General features: G+C 46.3%; 1 protein-coding gene across 11 annotated transcripts; it reads right to left on the bottom strand.

Moving 5' to 3' along the window:
- Window positions 1-26: 26 nt before the first annotated feature.
- Window positions 27-19,880, bottom strand: Rbcn-3A (rabconnectin-3 alpha). Of its 11 annotated transcripts, none has more exons than XM_076520726.1 (41): window positions 19,638-19,880; window positions 19,074-19,295; window positions 18,843-18,996; window positions 18,635-18,739; window positions 17,679-17,891; window positions 17,355-17,490; window positions 17,086-17,283; window positions 16,820-17,001; window positions 16,516-16,728; window positions 16,275-16,428; window positions 15,812-16,176; window positions 15,434-15,735; window positions 15,026-15,241; window positions 14,662-14,952; window positions 14,420-14,566; window positions 14,087-14,345; window positions 13,748-13,992; window positions 13,435-13,651; window positions 12,964-13,326; window positions 10,536-12,863; window positions 10,117-10,431; window positions 9,919-10,020; window positions 9,670-9,831; window positions 9,349-9,582; window positions 9,130-9,273; window positions 8,785-9,017; window positions 8,428-8,609; window positions 7,985-8,369; window positions 7,615-7,857; window positions 7,219-7,471; window positions 6,939-7,143; window positions 6,541-6,811; window positions 6,237-6,410; window positions 6,066-6,164; window positions 4,672-4,758; window positions 2,286-2,346; window positions 1,918-2,126; window positions 1,700-1,844; window positions 1,405-1,622; window positions 981-1,064; window positions 27-905 (listed from the first exon to the last, which is right to left on the bottom strand). In XM_076520726.1, exons 1-41 carry the CDS (start codon window positions 19,722-19,724, stop codon window positions 789-791), a joined length of 10,320 nt encoding a protein of 3,439 aa, XP_076376841.1. In that variant the 5' UTR covers window positions 19,725-19,880; the 3' UTR covers window positions 27-788. The 11 variants fall into 11 exon arrangements, with proteins under 11 accessions (XP_076376841.1, XP_076376842.1, XP_076376844.1 ...); XM_076520727.1 differs by having other exon boundaries at window positions 7,985-8,351; XM_076520729.1 differs by having other exon boundaries at window positions 18,635-18,715.
- Window positions 19,881-20,115: the final 235 nt, after the last annotated feature.

Genomic DNA, 20,115 nt, shown 5'->3' with positions numbered 1-20,115 from the left:
ACTGGGTGCTGAGTAACACAAAAACATCTGTTTTCATTTGTGGTTTCATTGCTATCGTCAATGTACATATTCATCGAACACTATTCAACTAAGTGTGCTTGCGGTAAACGTTTCTTTACATGATAAAAGCTATTTTTAAAAATGTATCCCGTTACAACAATATTACAATAACAGTGCCTCGTATAAATACAATAAATTGCTTTTTGTAACGAAAAGTTAACTACGTAATACTAAATAATATTTATTTAACACATGCTATTAACAATTCGAGGCTAACTTTGAAGTACCTTTCGAAACTTTACACGTACTCGAAGTATAGAAATATTTCCGTATATATAATACATGCTACGTTTAAAGTTTTAAAGGTGCCAAACGATCTTAACATATGTATAAGTATATGCGTATCCATACGTGTATGTATATGTATATACGTAGCATTTGAAAGCATCGAAAATGAAAATGTTGGAGAGAAGCGAACGGAGAAGAGAACGCGCGCGCGCGCGACACCGGTCCTACAAACAAGTTACTGCTACTCCGTCTTTTGAAAATCATTTGCCAATACTTTCGACGAATGAAACCAGCGCAGAAACGTCTTCGAGTAAAAGAGCGATACGTAGACGGTTCACCAATTATGATTCGGCAAAGGAGAAACTGAATTCTCGTTGAACATTGTGCAAGAAATATTTACGAGGAATATACACATTTATGTATAATATTTAATATCGAACGTATTTTCATTGAAATCGTTTCGTTTCGATCGGATTGATTAGCATGTTTCTTCCATTATTCTAATATAAAGTGTGCACAACGCAATCGCGTTCCGGCAACTGGCGAACTTTCATGGAACCATCCGCGCCACAGGAAAACAAACGTCCCGCGGAATCAACGTGCAACTGCGTCACGCCCTGAAAAACGATCTCGACGTTATTACTTTACTTCGAGGAACACGCGTACGCGTCGGCTATACGCGATCGACTTACTTGTCCAATGTTTTTGAAAAAGCTAGACCGAGGATGTTCTCCGGGGAAAGAGTAAAGCAGAGAGTGGACGGTCAAACCCCATATCTAGAAACAATCAGACGAAACGGTCAATATTCCGCGTTCGAATTCCAAATATTCGAAGCATTTTCTCCATCGTTTTCGGCTTGGAGAAATTCGACGTTGAACAAACGTAAAATCGTTTGTATTTTAAGAGGGAATTTCTCGGGCCTCGACGTCAACAACGTTACAACTGTTCCTTGTACGAAGCGATTCCATGTTACGTACGTAGATCGGATAAACTGTACGGATTACGATAGACCGTACGCGTAGATATCGAGCCTCGTAAATGCAACCGAGAAACTACGGATCGAATTTCCCGAAAACCGAGAGCAACGGATAAAAAGCTAGGGAAAACGGGGGGTACCTTGATGTCACCGTCTCCTGCCCCGCTGACGAAAAATTCTTCGTGCGGATCAAGAGCCAAACACTTGATGGCCGACTCGTGAGCTTGAAAACGGTGGCGTTGTTGCCGCTGTCGAACATCGAAAATGGTAATGTCGCCCTTTTTTCCACCACTGATCAATAGTTGATGCTGGGGTGCGAGTATCAGCGAGCTGGCCCCTTGCTCGTGACACGTAAAGCCTGAAAACGCAACGAAGAAGATAGATTCGCGTCGATTCGATCGAGCGTTTCGATCGCGTCGATCGAACGATACGTGCCTTGAATCAAAGATTTATTTTGCGGAAGCAGGGTATCCCAAAGCGCGACGTTACGTCCTTCCGAACCATGACCGGCGGTCGCTATTAAACTGCACGCGCCGAGGAAGACAAAATCTGCCGTTACTTTGCTATGGCACTGATAGTTCTGCAAAGAAAAAAGAAACAGTATCGTACGCGCGATCGACGCGGCCCGATATCGAAAACTGGAAAATCCTTACGAAGAAAGGCCGAGCAGTCCCTTCTCTGCAGGCTACTTGAAAGAGGCTGAGATGTCCGTCGGAATCGGCGACACCGAATTTATTTCCGTGCTGCGAAAACCGTACGCGGGTCACCTTTGCAAAGGTTCCCGGTTGCCTCGGAGTGGCCACAGCCGTCTGATGTCCCCATTCCCACAGCGAGACCGATCCATCTTGCGAACCGGTCAGGTCTGTTTGCGAATCGACGATAAAAATCGTACAGTTTCGTTTCGTTTCGTTTCATTTCATTTTATATTATTTCGCTAATCTCCGACGAGAAAACGAGGCAATCGTTTTTCGCAAGACTGATCGCGAGAGAGGCTCTAGTAGCTAACAAACGGTATGCTTACACAACGGCAAAAGTGGATGCGACGAGATTCTTCTAATGCCGTCGATTTTATGCTTCAAGATCTGTTCGAACAAAACAAGGCCAGCATTGAGTCAAGGTTGTACGATCGCCGATAGTTTCGCAATTGATAATTTCAAGTAGGACATTCAGAGAAAATTCTTGTGGCAAATCAAAAGAAAATCTAAGGAAAATACATCGAATCAACGAAAAACTAACGTAAACGTCAGCGAACGGACGCGGTATATGTATACGTATATGTATATGTATATGTATATGTATATGTATATGTAGTAAATGCCAACGGGAGACGAAGAAAACACGATCGAAAATAAAGGTAAACGAATACATATAGGAGAAACGTATGCTGAACACGTACACACAATTACGATACACGATATACAGTATCGACTCGCAACCAGTGCGAAACAGTCGCGCGATCGGTTCAGCTTTGGGGCTATGGCTATTGCACGTTTTCGAAACGCGTCATGCTAGGTGAGAGAATTTCTCCTCCGCCTTCTCGAGGTTTCATCGAGAAGCTCAAGCTAGGACCAAATGCTCGCTCCGTGGACGTGTACGCGAACAATAGTTTTCTCGACCGATCGCTCGATCAGATGAAACCGTACGTTCACAGCACGTTCACAGTACGTTCAATTACGGATATTCGTTCGATGCCTCTGCTTCCCGATCTATTCGTATTCGTATTCGTATTCACGTTCACAGAGACGCTCTTCGGTCCATTTCAATGATCGAGGCGTAAGCTGATCGCGAACCATCGAGCCGATCCATCGAGGTCTACCGCTGACTTTCCGCAACACTTTTTTCGTCTCCCGTTTTCCTTCTCCGTCTCCTTTCCCATTTCCTTTTCCTTGTCTCCAGTTTTCAACGAACGCAAAACATCTCGTCATCTTTTAATCGAATCGCATCGAATCGAATCGAATAGCTAGCTAGTAGACCTCGCGGCATTCCAAGATTCGGAACCACGTATCTCGTAGTTTGCTCGTAACAACGCGGCTGGATGAAAAAAGCGCAATAGCATCTAAATACTACGGACGACATTCAAAACGAACAAGATGCTCGGATTTTCTAGAAACACAGACGAAGGGTTGTACTTTGTACTTGGGCATGCAACGTTACGAGAGGAAAATTTGTCAACTTCTTGGTGTCATCGATCGCTAAAGTTCTTTCTACTTTCAAGCTTTACCAGCTTACAGAGCGTTCGCGATCGCATCGACCGAACGGCTTCGTAATCGCGTCGTTGCGATATAATCGGTGTAACGGAATAGAAAAAAAAAAAGAAAAAGAAGAAAATCGATATTATCCGCGAGAGGCGCGAAATTTCCATCTCTTCGGTTTCTACGGGTTTCGCGTATCTCTCTATACAAGCGTAGATGCATTTTTACGTTTACATGTATACACGTGCGTACGGACGTATGCGCGTATGCACGTACGTGGAAGAAAACGAAAAACGAACCAAACACGTCTCGATTTCGTGTTTCATTTTGTTCGAACCGTTGGTCGGGTGCAAGGTGATGCCAACGAGCCGCGATACGTACGGTATCGACGATGAATTGCGACGAACGAAAATAATACCAAACCGATCGCGGAAGTCGAGTTCGACGGTTTCAACGAGGGGACAAAGTTGAACGAATTCGGGAACAAAGAGCGTACAAAATTTTGTTTTTTCGAAAGCACGGCCACGGTCTCTCCGCGCCCGTTACTTTTGCAATCGCTTCGTCGCGTTTAAACGCATCAACGATACCATCGAGCGCTGCAAGCGTACGAATGCCGATCGGAGTCGTACAAGCGACGAAGAATCGTCGGAATCGGAAAATCTACGAAAATAAATCGTTCGCGAGGTATCGGCGCGTTCGAGGGAAACGTTAAACGCGCTTTTCTTCCACCTCCATCAAATTTGAACAATCGTTTCTACCAGCTGTCGCGAAAACCAATGGCAATGTCGACAACCCGTTCGAGTTCTAATGCTCTCGCGCGATATTACGAACCGGAGCAAACCGTGAATCGTTGTAAAATCGACCGATGGAACGGGAAGCGAATCGACGAATGAACGGATAGTAAGGAAACCGCGAAGTAACGAAAGAGAGCGACGACGTCGATACCGATAACGGTAACGACAACGAAAACGACAACGACAACGACAACGACAACGGTGACGGTGACGGTTACGTTGATGTAGACGTTGACGGTGGCGGTGACGGTGACGGTGACGGTGACGGTGACGGTGATGGTGACGGTGATGACGGTGACGTGACGAATAAGAAAAAGAAACCGGAAAAATCAAAGGAAATACCGAATGCGAAACTGGCACTAAAACACTATTATAGAATATATCATTATGCAGGCTAGAGTCTGTTAGAAGTTAGTCTCACCGGCTGCAACAAGTGTTTGCTTCTATCGGCAACGAACTGACAGAAACGCAGGTCGTGGGAGCCAGGAAAAGCGGGCATCCCCTTCATCTGAGCGAGCGAACGAGCCACCAGGTCGGTGACGACGGTCAGACGCGAACCAAGTTAGACGTTAGGCAAGCATTGAACAAGGAACATGTCTGTCACCAGTTGTGCTACTCTGACGTGACCCAGTGCGACGACTACTCAACGGTATTATCGAACTACGTATAATTACAGCTGTCGAGGCTTCCTTCCTGCGATCTCTCTTTCTCTCTCTCTCTCTCTCTCTCTCTCTCTCTCTCCCTCTCTCTCTCTCCCTTTCTCTCCTTCTTTCTACACCCGTATCTCGTTCGCTCTCCGTCTCTCGCTCCGTTCACGCGAACACGACATCGAACTTTGTCCATGATTCCATTTATACGATTCTTCTCAAGAAACAAGCCTCGAAGTAGCCGTGTTTCAGCTACGCGTCTCGACGTATGGTCCATGTGATGCGAACGTTTTTTTATACGCCATGCAACGCGACGCACAGCGGTGTAAACGCGAAGAAAACCCTCCGTAATTTGATTTTTACGAACCGAACTCTGTTTCGCTACCGTTCAACGACGAGAGCGCGACGCGTCGATGTTCGATATTTTTTTCATCAACTTTTTATACAAAAACTTGCGCACGACGCGTTGCTTCTTCTTCGCGCCTGAGAATTTTGTCGACTCTCGATAAGATGGTTTTCGAAGCATCGAATCGTTTCGAGGTTTACAACCCCTGTCCGTCTTCAAAACTACGGATAGATAACAACGGAGGGCATTTATTTTCATCGCGGGCGCATCGGAAACGCGTCGTTCGGTAATTTTCGCACCGTTTTCGTAAACCGAAAATTGTTATTTCGATCTTTTTATAGCACTCGCGTACGTACGAAAACGACCGCGAACGAGGATGCGATCCAAGAAAATTCCGACTATCCGTGATCGAAACGGTGACGACTATCGTGGCTCGACGCTCCGTACTCGAATATTTTTTAACCCAAACATTCCTGACGCGCGCGCAACGTCGCGACGGAGACGGAGATTTCGAAAATATATACTTGGCTATGTACACACGGAGTAGAGAACATCGGACAGGTAAAGAGAACAATATCAGAAACATCTGGGTTAGGCCGGAGCAAGGTCACGATACGATACGATACGATACGATATGATATATGATACGATACGATACGATACGATACGATACGATACGGTACGACACGACAGGATACGTGAGATCGTCAAGAGATTTCAATCAACAAACATACGATAGAAGAGTGCTCGATATTTGAATTGCGATCGCGAGTTGCATGGTTGACGGGTGACCGATTTAAAGTTACGTCGAGGATAACTTACCACGCTGGCTCCTCTTCCGCTCTGACTCGCGATACCGGATTGCGGTTGAGGGCTGTTGGTTTGCGGACTTTGAGCGAGCATGGGTCGATCCGCTGCTGTCTAAACGAGAAAACCGGGCAACGTAACGGAATCATGATTCATGATTCATGATTCGCGATTCGATACGCTTACCTGAATAACCAAGAAACTGGTCGGCTGCACCGCTTCCGGTTCCGGTTGTTTATTCAAATTTATCAGATCGAATTCGCATTCGTCTTCCAACCAAGACGGTAACTCGAGCAACAACGATATATTCATCTCTTGTACCTCGCGCGGAGTAGCCAACGCCATCAGCCCCGGATTCACCTGGAACGTAACGCGCGACACGCTGTTTTATCGTCGAGGTCGCGATAAAACGCGATCGTCGCGGACGAATCGACCATCGTACCGCGCGAAACTGCGAACGAAGACGGGACGAAAATCTATATAATATAACCTGGTTCAGACAGAAAGCGCTGATGCTGTCCTGTTCCTTGTGAATGATACGGACCGGCTCGGGTAAACTCGTAGTTCCGCTGTCGCTACCCTTGTCTTCCGTCGTAATTCCACGATTCAAATGATCCATCGCGCTTTGATTGCTCTCCAGTATCGACGACAACGATCTTCGCTTGCCGAACACCGCTCGTATGAATATGTCCTGCACCAATTCTTGTCTGATCAAGAAACACCAGAGTCGATTGGCCGGAGCTGCCGACGCCAAGCGCGTGCTGATCGGAAAAAGAACAACGAGTTCCATCGGTTTTGTTCGCGCGTTCGTTTCGACGACCGCTCTACGTACGCGTGTACGCATATACTATGTCTCTACGTATGGTCCGAAGGCGTATGCTCTCTTACTTGAACGGTGTGTTGCCCTTCTCCAGCAACGATCGATACTTGTGTATCGCCGGTTTTCCCGGAGTGGGTGTTGGATCGGGTGCGCACCCGGGAATGTAATTGATCGGTGGTGGTCCCTTGTTGTCCAATTCCTCGCGCAACGTTTCCTGCCATTGGGCTACCACCGCCAACGTTCCGTGTATCAATGGACTGCTGACCGGCAATTCTATCGACCGAACAAAATATCGTCGTTCTTAGGAGCTCGATAGCGTTACACTCCGTGTAACTCGAACGCTACTACCTTGCATCTCTATGCCAGCGACGTTTAAGAAGTCTTGAAGTTGCCGTTGCAGTATCTTCGCTATAGCTAATCGCATCACGCACCAGCTGTGCGAGTTCGGATTCGAGTGCTCCGTATTGTCCTTTGGTTTTATCTTTGGTTTCGAATTAGTCTCGAATACGTCTTCTTCGTCCTCGGACGAATCCAAATCCGACACAGCCGAGTCGGACGAATCGTAATCGATCTCGTCCGCGTATTCGCTATCTATGTGCGGCTATCTCGGTGGAAAGATAACGAGAAAATAACAAGAAAAAATATATACGTACGCATACGAGAACATGCGCGCGCGACGGTCGAAATTTTCTATCGGAAAGAAACGTCGTTCGACCGCGGACAGAACTACTAAATATAACCTACCTTCATCAGAAAATACGAAACCATGCTCATTTGAGGCGGCACGAACTGTTCTCTGTAAGTCGGCTTATCCTCTTTCATGTTCGGTTGCTGGCCGCCGAACTGACACAGTACCCTCATATTCAACTTTACTCGCTGCTTCGTCAACGACGTCATCGTGCTCCATACAGCTCCCGCGGTGCTTTGAGCTTCGTTCGAAGTACCATCGCCGCCTCTTTCTATCGCTCCTGCTCCGGTTCCACAGGTCTGTCCAGTTCGAACGTACATCGAACGTTCGATTTCCGAACGAGCGAGAATTGTTATAGAACGTAGAGATTAACACAGAGCATCGAGTATACGTATATACGTATATAGAGAATATACGTATGTATACCTGACTGGTTGTGCTCGCGACTCGCAGCAATTTCTTGACCCCGCCGCCGAAGAGGCAGGACCAGGTGCTGTTGTCGAAACACTGACCGACGAGCCTGTAAAGAATGTGGCTGTCGCAACTCCATAGAGCGTAAACGAACAAGCTCATGTAGGTTGCCACGAAAGCTTCGCAGAGAAGAATGTTCAGTTTCGGCGTGTCCTCGTCTTTCTCGCGGGCTAGCAACGACCGCAAGTTTGTTACGCCGGGCCACTTGGAGGGCGTCGTGTTAATGCACACGCCATCGTCCGTCGAGTATCGCCGATGCTGTCGACTCGAGGCTACCAAATGCCCGCCGGAAAACGCTTCTACTTCGGCAACAGCTGGAAAACTATGCGCCGGCCAATTCCTAATTCATAATAACGATAATCTAGCGGAACACTCCGAATGCGATTCAGAAAACTTACCTGTCCGGTTGATGATGTTTCATGACGAACGTATCGGAATCGCAGAGCGATTGATAAATACACGCGCTCAGAGCAACCGCTAAATCCCTCATTATAAATACTTCGCTGTAATGCGTATTTCTCGTCGGCATCGGCGGCTTTCTTAATTCAACCAACGTTTGCAGCATATCGTGAGCGAGCGACTAAAACGAAAAAAGTCATTCGGTTCGCTGGTATTGTTACTGATCGTCCACGCGACGGAACACGACACACGATTACGATTACGATTACGATTACGATTTTAAACACGATCCCGCATACGTATGTATACGTACGTATAGATACACGCGTACGTTGTACGCGTAGCGCGACATGTACCTGCAAGTGTCTGACCGGATCTGCGACAACCGTTTTATTACAAGCTACGCTGGCGCTCAACAGTGGTAGCGTTGTCGGAAACGGAAGAGGACTGAGCAATTGTTGCTGCGTTTTCTCTTGTTGCAGCTCTTGCAGTAGAAGTACAAGTTCCATCCTTACGGATGCCAAGCCTCCACCCGAGGCTCCGTGCAACGAACAATAGGAAAGTAATGTCCGCAAGAGCGTTTCGTTTGCTGAAACCGGCGTCCAAGCAGAATTTCATACGTACGAAGGAATCGCGTTCGCGCGATCGACACGATACAATTAGTAAATGTATTAGATACCTATTAGTAAATGTATCTATACCTTTCAACCATTTCTTTCTCCGAACGACTCTCTGTACCTTGGCCTCGAAATCTAATTTATCGGCTACCAATATCTCGTGTAACGTCGGCTGTTCGCCGGGTCTGCTGTGCGATTGTATGTCATCTACCATACCTCCTCCTTCGTCTACGAGCAACGTGCGCGATTACCGTGGTTAATCGAAAAAGCTAGGAATCGTTCCGAATTCGTCGTTGCTCTTACATTCTGAAACATTGTACGGTTCCCCGTCCGAGTTGACGCTGTAACTGCAAAGTTGTCTAAGGGCATCGACTTCTCGCTCGAGCCACACGTACAGTTGATATCTCAGTTGTCCTCCGTCCACTTCGAAACCCGTTGCCAACGTTGACAATTCTTCCATTAAAATTTTCAGACACGCGACAAATTTCAATTGCTGCGCCATGATATCCAATTGACCCGACGCTTTTCCATTTTTCTCTGCGAACGATCACGCAAACACGTTCGACATTTCACACAATTTTCCGATACACACTTTAGCCAGCCGCTCGCCAAACTTTCGCTCACCTTCGTTCTCCCGCACTTTGCTTTCGTCGGTCTCTATCCCATCTAATTTCATGCTCAAGGGCGGACTGTCGACATCGTTGGCTTCGGTAACGTCGTCGTCCCAGTTCAGTACCAATTCGTCTTCGGTTTTCCCGCTCACGGGTTGCGACCAGTCGAACAAACCTATAATCGTATCGCGCATCGGTGTATACACAGAAATTGTGCGAAAATATTCGATCGCCGCGAAAATATCGACAAATAAATACGCACCTTCGTCCTCGTTGGTCTTCGTTGTTCGATCGTCCCAGCTTATTATACCCGTATCTATTTGAGAATCCTGTCTTCGGGTTTTGCTGGGACTATTCAGTAGACCTTCGAAATGAAGTAAACGCGGGAATGACACGTCAACGATACGGAATGAAAACGAACGATACGGTGTACACTTAGAATCGGGCATATCATACGTACTGGGCGAATCTTCGCAATTGGTATCCATCACTTTGCTGGGTAGCTTCGACAGGACATCGAGGGCGAGGGCGGGGCAACCCGCTTTGAAGTGTGCGTGGGCCGTTGTGAAGTACAGTTGCCTTTCCAACGGGGTAATACTGTCTTCGAGCGTCAGTTGCTTATCGGGCTGGGTTTTGGTGTCCGCGCCGTAACTAAACCCGGATATCACTACCGAATGTCCTTTCTTCTTGTCTTGGGCGGTAGACGCGATGTACTGTCGGATCAGCAACGGGTGCGTTCGAAGGTAAACGTAGAAGTTGAAAACGTTTGGATTCGCTGAAACGATCGAAATCGAAGAAAATGGAAAAGAAAACGGTCTAAAGGAAAGTCTAAAGAAATCTTGGGCCCGTCGTTCTCCGTGATTTCTTGGTTACGCTTACCTGTCGCGCCTTCGGGTTTATCGGACTCGTCGTTGTACTGCGGGTGCATAGTCCCGACGTTCGTCAAGAGCAACGTGTTCAACGATCCGGTGTAATCCTTGAGGATCCACAACGCCATGCTGCGCAGAAACGGATCCGGATGAGATTTGTTCATATCTTGATTTTGTCCGTCCTTGTCGCAACCTAAAATCTCCTCGTAAAGCAGTCTTCTCATATTCGGAGAAGTGGTGTCGTCCTCGTAAAGCCGAGCGATGACCATGGCCAACTGAATGTCGTTCAATTTGTGCAAACAAACGTCGATAGCATCTTTCAGAGCGCTCGCTAAAAGGAAAAATGCTGCCGCGTGTTCGAATCTCTGTTTACCGAGCAAAGCGAACGCATTTTTCAAGGCCGCTTTCCTCCAACGGTCCTCCGTGAAATTATTAGAGAAGAAGCTGGTCATTCTCTCGTCCCTTTTGTTTCGGAAGAGCCCCCAGACCAAACTCTTCTTTTTCATAGCAAGATAATAGAGCGCGGCATCGAGGGGTTCTTGTTTCTCTTGGTAGGCCGCTTTCGCGATCTTTTCGACGCATCGCTTCAGCACGGTGTTGCTTCTGATCCACCAACCAACGCCGAGTTCCTTCAACACGCTCCACTTCGGCTGACCCTTCGCGTAAGAAGGTATCAAGTCGAGCAGTTCCTCCTCGGATTCCGAATGGAACGCCCAAACCAAGTTGTTCGAGGATATTCCTTGTTTCTGGAATTGCGCTCTCTGACCGAGCGGAAGACAACGGATCAAGTAATTGTAATGCTTCATGGCCAATAAGAATCTTAGGCCACAATCGTCCAACGAGTCCATCGAGACGGTCCCTCCTTCGGGAATGCCGGTCAAATTTTCCTTCGCGATCGCGTTCTTTGCGGCGTCTATCGCGAATCGCTCCGCGAAATCGACGTTGCAGGTCGACACGGTGTCGGCAAGAGCGAGCAGATGCATCTGATCCAAACTCGAGAGTCCGGGCAAATGGGTGTGCGTCAACAATCGCGAGAGCAATCTGCCTTGTCTTGGCCCGAAATGAGATATTCCTTGTCTTTCCGGGACCGAAGAACGTCTATCCTTCTGCCGCGAGCAGTCGTAATCTTCGTCCAGCATGTCGTCCAACGACTCGTCCTCGTCCAAGTTGTTGTCGAACAGCTCGTTGTAATCTTGCTTGTTCTCCGTCTTGTGGGGATGCGATATATTCGTCTCTTTGTCCGCGATCAACAACGTCCAGAGGGGCAACGGCGATATCGAAGTTATCTCGGCGTAATCCAACATCAGCTCCTCCGGAATCTGCGTGGTCGAACCTCTCGGCTCCAGAGGAGACGCGGCGCCGACGTAACTGACCGACATGGTCCTCGATCGGGACCATGCCCCGCCCGCGCCGCCACCGACGCCGCCGACTCCGCCACCGCCGCCTCCGACGCCGCCGACTCCGACTCCGACTCGTTGTCTCAGACTCTCGTCGTCCGTTCTCAACGGGCAAGAACTTCCTATGCATCTGACCAGATGCGCCAATATAGCTTTTACCCAACGGATCTTTCCAGAATTCAGTAATTCCATCAATTGTTTCGGATGATACTGGGGCAGTACCGGGCAAGCGATTCGCGAAGCCTCGAACAGACCGTAGTCCGGCATATAATCGAAATTCAAGTTCTCGTTCTGCATTCCTCGTTTCTTTTTCGCGTCGAGCATCGTCAAGTTGATGCTACTCACGCGAGAAAGATGCGGCATCGACGACACGTTCGCCAGTCGTCTCTGCGACGTTTCGTGCGCCAGCGTTCGCAGATCTTCGTCCCGTAGATTTCTGCTCGCTTGAAACTCGTCCGACTCCTGATGCTGTAGATTCGAGTGGAAGCATTCGTTCTTGGGATTCGGTTTCCACTGCGAATAAACGTGCATCTCCGAATCCATGCCGACAACCAAAATCCCATCCCTCACCCAAGATATTTGCATAGGCAACGGTGGAAGCCCGTCCGCCGTGGTCAACTCGATTTTTCGTAGTTTCATCCAACGAATTTCGTCGACGAATTGCGGTTGCGCCAACGACGACGCCTTCCGCAATATGGGTCGATTGTTGCTCTGCGACTCTTTCATCGCTTTCATGTTAGCTTGCGCGAGATCCGAGCAGACTGGCGTAAACAGCATGATCTTGGATCCAACGGCGACCGTCAAGATGTGCGAACCATCCTCCTTCGACACCCAGTCCAACTGTACCAAATGCTTCTGCGTGAGCGGGCAGGTGTTGCCGTTCTCTATAATCGACTTTCGCAAAGATTGAAGAGTGCTGAACGATGGGACTGCCAGCAGACCTGCCACCACCAGGAACCGTTGTTTCAACCGTTACGGGCCGTTATATTCGACATTTTGTCGCACGCGCGCGATCTACGAACATATTACGATTCTCCTTACCTGCGTTCGATTTCGTGGTTTCGCCGTTGTCGCCGTTCCTCGGCGATCGAACATCTTCGTGACTAAGCGTTTGCAACACTTGAGTAAGCCTTTGCTTCTTTTGTAAAAATCTGCTGTCGTAAAGGTAACTCAGATCCAAATGCTGGTCCACCGGAATTCTCGGCAAGTGTATGTTTTTCAAGTGTATCGTGTCTTCTAGGATCCATTCGCTGCCACCGGTGCTCTCGCATTCGTAAATGGCTACGCAAAGGTTCACGTAACGCGAGTCGGGATCACTTTTTGTCGGTCGTGTAAACGACTTCCCGTATTTGTATGCGCACGCGATTCGTCCGCTGTACGCGGCGCTTATGTTCAACGGTTGTCCTGAAACGAAGTCGATCGAGTCTAAATCGTTGCGAATTCGCCGTTCTCCGACGTAACAAACATACCTGACACCACGGTAACGTTCGGTTATATTATATATCGGCGTACCTGTAATGTCGATCGTCGATTCCTGATCCTTTCGCAACATTTCCCATTCGCACCATTCGTAACAGAGCTTCTCGTCCGGCGGATTCTTTGTCACTTTACATTTCCAGAAGCGTATCGTGCTGTCGCTGCATGCTGTCACTATAATATACGGTGCGAAACAAGCAGGATATATGGAAGAGCTGCTCAAATGGCCGGCTGCTGGCGCCGCGTGCACCACCTGCCAGTGCGAGTACGATAGAATAACGATGGATGCCGCGCGGTCTGCCTAACTCTTTGCTCGATAGAAGAAGAACTTTTAGTTGAGTATGCTAACCTCGACTCCGTCCGGCAACGGTAACTCCTGAGTACAGGCTTTCGTGGTTGTGATGCGAACGTGACTATTTTGCGATCGTCTATGGTAAAACGTGTCGTATTCACCTTGACTGTCGCGACGCGTTTGACTCGGTCTACGAGACCGTTTACCCTCCGTATAATTATATCGTCCGGGCGTACCTCCCTCTTCTTCTTCGTCTTGTACCAAATGAGAATCCGGAACGTACATCATCGACCCCGAGAGCCCTGTGCAATGAAACGATACCTATGTAAAATTATTCGTGGGTGCACAACGGACACTTCTTCTAAATGCTTGCGTGCGCATCGTCGAATTTAGTACCGGTGGTCTCCGGCTGAGAGGCTATAATCAATCGCCACATGTGCACCGTTGTACCATTTTGTGTTCTTTCTAGCACTACTATGTAGAACGGCTCCTCGAAGATCGCGGACTGTTGCAAATCTACCATGGCGTCCAACGCAGACTCCATTAAACCTAAATCGTTAGCGGACGCATTTACGCCAAACTGTTTTTCGTCGTTCCTATCTCCTGTGATCAATTGTTCTTGAAAAACGTGGAGGAATTGCGTGTTTTGCCAATCCTATGCCGAGAAAAATCACATTTCCATCAAACGATCGAACTATCGACCGCTTCTCGAATTCCATTGTTACTCACGTGCGTAGCATCGGCGATGGCGTCCAACTTGATCACGCAGCCCGGTCTCGCTGTTGATTGTTGCGACACTATCTCTATCCTGCAGTGAATGGAGTGCCTGACACCGTCGTCGGACGACATGTCCGTCGAGAGACTCGACATGGAATCCTTTTGTACGAAAGACAACGAATCAATGTAACGTTCAAAGATTTCATTTCAAATTTCATCGTCGTATCACGACGGTCGAGCGTCTTTCCATTTACCATCATTCTGCTTCGTCTTTCGCTACTCGACACTTCCGCCAGGAGGGTTCTGGCATCTATAACGGCTTGATAAACTCTCAAACTTTCCCCGTCGCTAGCAACGAAACACGCGCTCGGTGAATTCGACAGATTGCCCAAGGTAGTGCTCGGCAGTAACGTTGGAATCCACGCCACGTTGCTGAACGCAGAAATCTCGGGGGAATTGATACGCGCCAATTCCGAAACACCGCCGCTCTTCGATAAAGGTCCAACCGTGTCCACTCGCCAAAGTATCAACTCGCTGCAAAATCCCTGGAACGAATATTAAATGTAACAACACCAAACATTATATTGTACATAGAATAGTTTTAGAATGCCGGCTCACCGTGGGAGACACATCTTTTGTGGATGCTTTAGCGGGACCTGATCTATTGTTACTCGAGTTTTCACCCGAATCATTGTTCCGGCATTGGGACCCGGAACATTCCGGTATATTGTGATGCGACGTTGTCAACAGCAACGGTAGGACCGGATGACACGTGATATCGTTCACTCGAAACCGATGCCCCGAAGCCCTAGACGCGTGTCCGATGCTCAATACCTGTTGCCAAAAGCAAAATATCGCCCGTTTCTAGATTTATCATATAAACGGTATATCGTATGTTGCGCACACGTAAGTATATTACACGATATACATATATATATATATATACACACGAGTAGCAAGCCAAACATGCAATCGAAAATATTACAACACGGTTTATCTAGCAACCAAAACGATCGCAGTAAATACCTGTGAAAATTTGGTTCTATCGGCAAACGTTAGTTGCCACAAATTCAAAGTACCGTTCGAGTGTTTCGACACCATGGAGACAATCGGGCTGGGATGCGTTAATAGATCGTTGATCGTCTCCTGATTTGTTTTACGAGTCTCTAGATGACCATCTTTTTCTTTCCCCGAAGAATTCGGTCCGGCTCGCGTGTCGTTGGTATTCTCAATATTTTTCAACAGTTCTTGACCCGCTTTCGACGTTAGGGTCGACTGTTCTTCGTCTTGTTCGATCAGACTCGGTAACGGTGTTGCGGTCTCAGCACCTACGCCGATACAACGACAGATCTTATGGACTCGAGAAAATTTCTGATCTTTGAAAACACCAATGATATCGCTTACCGTCGTTGGACGTCTTCGTGGACGTCTTCGCTACTTCACGGATATTTAACAAAGGGCCGCCGGTATTGTGCGAGTACATCGATACATTGTGACTCATCGTTGAGGCATCGCCGAGCGGAAACGCGTTAGGTATTCGCGTCGAGAACGATATTTGCGCTTGTCGAAACGATCCTGGATGATATTCGTCCAACCATTCGATGTGCCAAATCAGAAAGCTTCCATCGATAGGGTGAATCGAGAAAAGTAAATCCGGATTATGATGCCAATCCCGCAGCAACGTCTCTATCGTGGTGTCCAAAGAATCCGGAGCATGATTCATCGAAGACGTTATATCCGTCGCAATCGAGTTGATAGACGTGGTATTACTGAACACGCATGAAAATATCACAATTATTAAGTAAATATCATAGTCGTATTATATGTGCACACACGTTCCCCCGTTGCTACCTCAGCGGTAGCATACCTAAGACTTTGATGCGAATGCACGCTGTGCGGTAAACTATGATGCGACGAGACCGTGTGAGCCGTGTGATGTTCGTCGCTGCTATGTTCTTCTTGGCTCATCGATCGAACATTGCTCCCCGACTTTTGCGCGTGTTGCAATCGTACTCCCTTTTCTATGGTAGACAAGGCAATAGCGATTCAATCGAAGAATCAAATCGTACCGGTATCAAATTCAATAGGATAAAAGAGAAAACGCTCACTCAAGGGACCCTCCTCCTCGGAATCGTGTTCCGCGTGCTCCAAATCCTGTTGTTGCAGTCCCTCCTCCTTTTCTACCACTTTACGGGTCAATTCTTGCAAAATATTTTCTGCTTGCATCGTAAAATGCATTTCCTTGTTGTTCAACCAATGCAGAATAAAATTCGGTTCTCTCTCTGGATCCCCGGTAATCAAACTTGGTACCAACGGTATATCTATAGAATGTGAAAATAGACGAGATAGATTGTTCGCGTGTTTACGTTCTGAAACAAGATCTAGTAACAACTTGACGCGACTGTGACTTACCAGTTTCCGCATTGATACTTGCTGCCAAGTGAAAATGCATCCCCGGATAGTGACCAGCGCCTTGATAATTATTATGGAAATCATGCACAGAATACGTGGAGGGTAAAGTTGGTAATGTTGGAGCCATCACATGTCCCGCCTGATGCTGTTGCTTCGCGTGCCGACGAATATGAAAACACGTTCTACAAAAATAACATACATATAATAACGCATAATATTTGATTGCAATCACGATTTCGATAGCAAGAAATCAAGAATTCGCGTACTTCATGTGCTTCAGTCGTTGCATGAATCTGTGTTTATGCATATTGTGATGTCGATGTTTACCATGATGTCCATGCCTATCGGAACCTTCGAACTGACTCATATTTGCTAAACCTTCGACGTCCGGTGGAATCGTTTCAGCCCATACGCGGCAAATATTGTCTCTACAGGATGTGACTAACATGTTGGAAACGGAACCTCTGCAGAAAGAAAGTTAACGTATGAATTTCCTCCAGAAATCTTCTTAGATCGTAACACGCATCGTACATACTTTGGCATGTATTTGCTAGTCTTGCGCCAAGATAGGTGTGTGACTGCACGTGGATGAGCAACGTAAACAAAACTGTAACTATCGCTGCCTGTAGATTGCGAGACGTTTGTATGATCCACGTTCCTCGTTGAAAATACTGTGAATCAATTTGCACACGATTCTTAATTTCCTTCAAATCCTCGTAACACGATCGATAACAGTCGACAACAGTATCTCATATACGTATGCATGCAGACGTAGATTTAAGTATAGATGCAAATATAGATTATACGTAGACATTGATATAGATACAGTACTATCTATTAAATGTAAGAGGATCCTTACATTGTTTGTTCTCGAACCAAATTTTAACTAATCTATCGTTAAATCCTGTGGTCGCGAACAACGTGCCGTCCGGACTGAAACTCATCAAATGCACCGGCGTGGCTGTGCGACATTTCCAAACGCAATTCCATGCTCCCGGTTCGTTTCCGTTGGTTGAATCTCCAGGCGCAGGACTGTCCGCTTCTCCGCCAATGGAAAAAGTAACCGTGCCAGCTGTAAACAATCATACAATTCGTCGGAATGCGTTCATCGTTTTTAATAAAATCTAAATACAACAGATTTATATACGCAGGGAAAGGTTCTTCTTCCACTCGGAATACTAACGAATATCGTTTCGTACAGGGACGATTATATGCTTTATTCGCGTAACAAATTAAATAGAAATTAACTTTGGAGAACGAATGTTATTGCAGCTTCCATTAAATTAAATTAAAAGAAAATGGAGTAAAAAGTAAAGTAAAGTAAAGTAAAGTAAAGTAAAGTAAAGTAAAGTAAAGTAAAGTAAAGTAAAGTAAAAAGTAAAGTAAAGTAAAGTAAAGTAAAGTAAAGTAAAGTAAAGTAAAGTAAAGTAAAGTAAGGTAAAACAAAGTAAAATAAAGTAATGTAAAGTAAAGTAAAGTAAAGTAAAGTAAAGTAAAGTAAAGTAAAGTAAAGTAAAGTAAAGTAAAGTAATGTAACGTGAAGTAAATAACGAATTACAAGCGTACAAATATCAAAGGATCAAGCAAGTATGCTTAGTAAATGCTGCGTCCACAGTATGCAGAGGCCAATCGGTTTCCTTTAGTTAGCAAGCAGCGAATAATCTAATTTCAATCGAATCAAAACGCAGCTTAAAATATTTGCGAAACTCGTAATCGGTAAACGCACAATACCATGTATTTGGATTACTACGTTTGCAATTGAAATTCAGAAAGTTAGCTTTTCCATTTTCGTGCTCGTATCGAAAACAAACTCACTGTCTGGAAGAACGTTCAGAGTATTTTCTTTTCGTCTGGACACAACGGTTTCTCCTGTTTGTGACAAATTCACCTTTGCTGCTGCACACAACGTTACTGTTTTGACTGACGACAAGGATGCTATTACTTCGATCGGAAGCGTCGAAATAACTAACAATACTGATTATTCCGATACCTACGTTACGCGAGATAAAGAATAAACGCTTACATTGCTCTTCCTGGAAGGGGGTTATGTTTTGATGCCATAATTGTAAAAGCTCTCCTCCCGTTAGTAACCTCGTCCCTTCCAAATTCCACGAAAGAGAGCCGATGTTCGATTCGGTTTGTAGACTTCCCGTCTGCACCCATCGGTATTCTAGTTGCTACGGATAAATTAGAAAATGAAAAGAAGCACAGGAGATCTATATAAAATAACGATATACATAAGACTATATAGTACACGTATAAAAGAATCGAGACACACGTGAGAGCAAGTGCTATGAATCAACGGCGTCGGCTCAAAAATGCAAACTTGATTTTCATAGGCTGCCGCTATTTTTCCTGTGTCCGTACTGCAATCCAAGCAGCTGATTCTTATGTAATTGTGCACAGCTCCTGGAATTATTTGAACCCGTTCAAAGTTACTGGCAAGTATCACGATATTGCAGCCTGCCGCGTACGCCTGTATCAGACAATAGATTATGAAGAAAACCGACACAAATGTCATACGTCGTAATATTATTTTAGATATGTAACGATGATAATAAGAACGCGAGATAAGCATCTCGGTGATCGATAAATTAAAAAAGACTACGCAACGAGCGAGATTACGAACTAGCTAGAACGATAAGAAAGTTAAGGGCGCGTTGAGAAATGTTTCACAAATTGTTACTCGATCGTTATCGAATTAACGCAAACGATGCAATGTAAATACTAAAACTCATCGATGGTAAGTCAAACGTTCTCGAAATAACAATAATGATTCGATATGAAGCGTAATCGAACGAAATGTAAGTGGACTTACCGTGAATGAAATCCCCTCGACGGAACCGACGGCGTAACACCGATCTCCCGCATTACAGGCTCCACTTAATATTTGATGACAATTCATTATTCTTTCGTAAAACTAGTTCATTCTTCTGGAACCTGATTCGTGAACCAAAAACGTTGCTCGCGACAGCGACAGTCAACGGTTTTTCACAGCTTTCTTCAGCTATACAGACGTGACGTTCTTCGATCAGCGGCCATCTTTAAATGGATTCCCACGGTCGGACACATTGCTATTGCTGCAAGACTCGTGTGACGTCACTGATCCCAGATACACACGTATCGGTTTACGCGTGTACAACGTGCGCGCGTATGTACGTACTATTACGTACACATGCACAAGCATACATACGTGCCACAGAGTAGCGGAGGGCAGGTCTCGCAAATGGGATTGGACGATGCCAATGGATTCCAATATTTCCAATGGCAATTTCCAATGGCAGTGTCGCCGTCGC

The sequence above is a fragment of the Megalopta genalis genome, chromosome 4, assembly GCF_051020955.1.
Source record: "Megalopta genalis isolate 19385.01 chromosome 4, iyMegGena1_principal, whole genome shotgun sequence".
In the NCBI taxonomy this organism is placed as follows: domain Eukaryota; kingdom Metazoa; phylum Arthropoda; class Insecta; order Hymenoptera; family Halictidae; genus Megalopta; species Megalopta genalis.
Note: the sequence above shows the minus strand (reverse complement) of the source record. Positions and strands in the feature narration are given on the sequence as shown.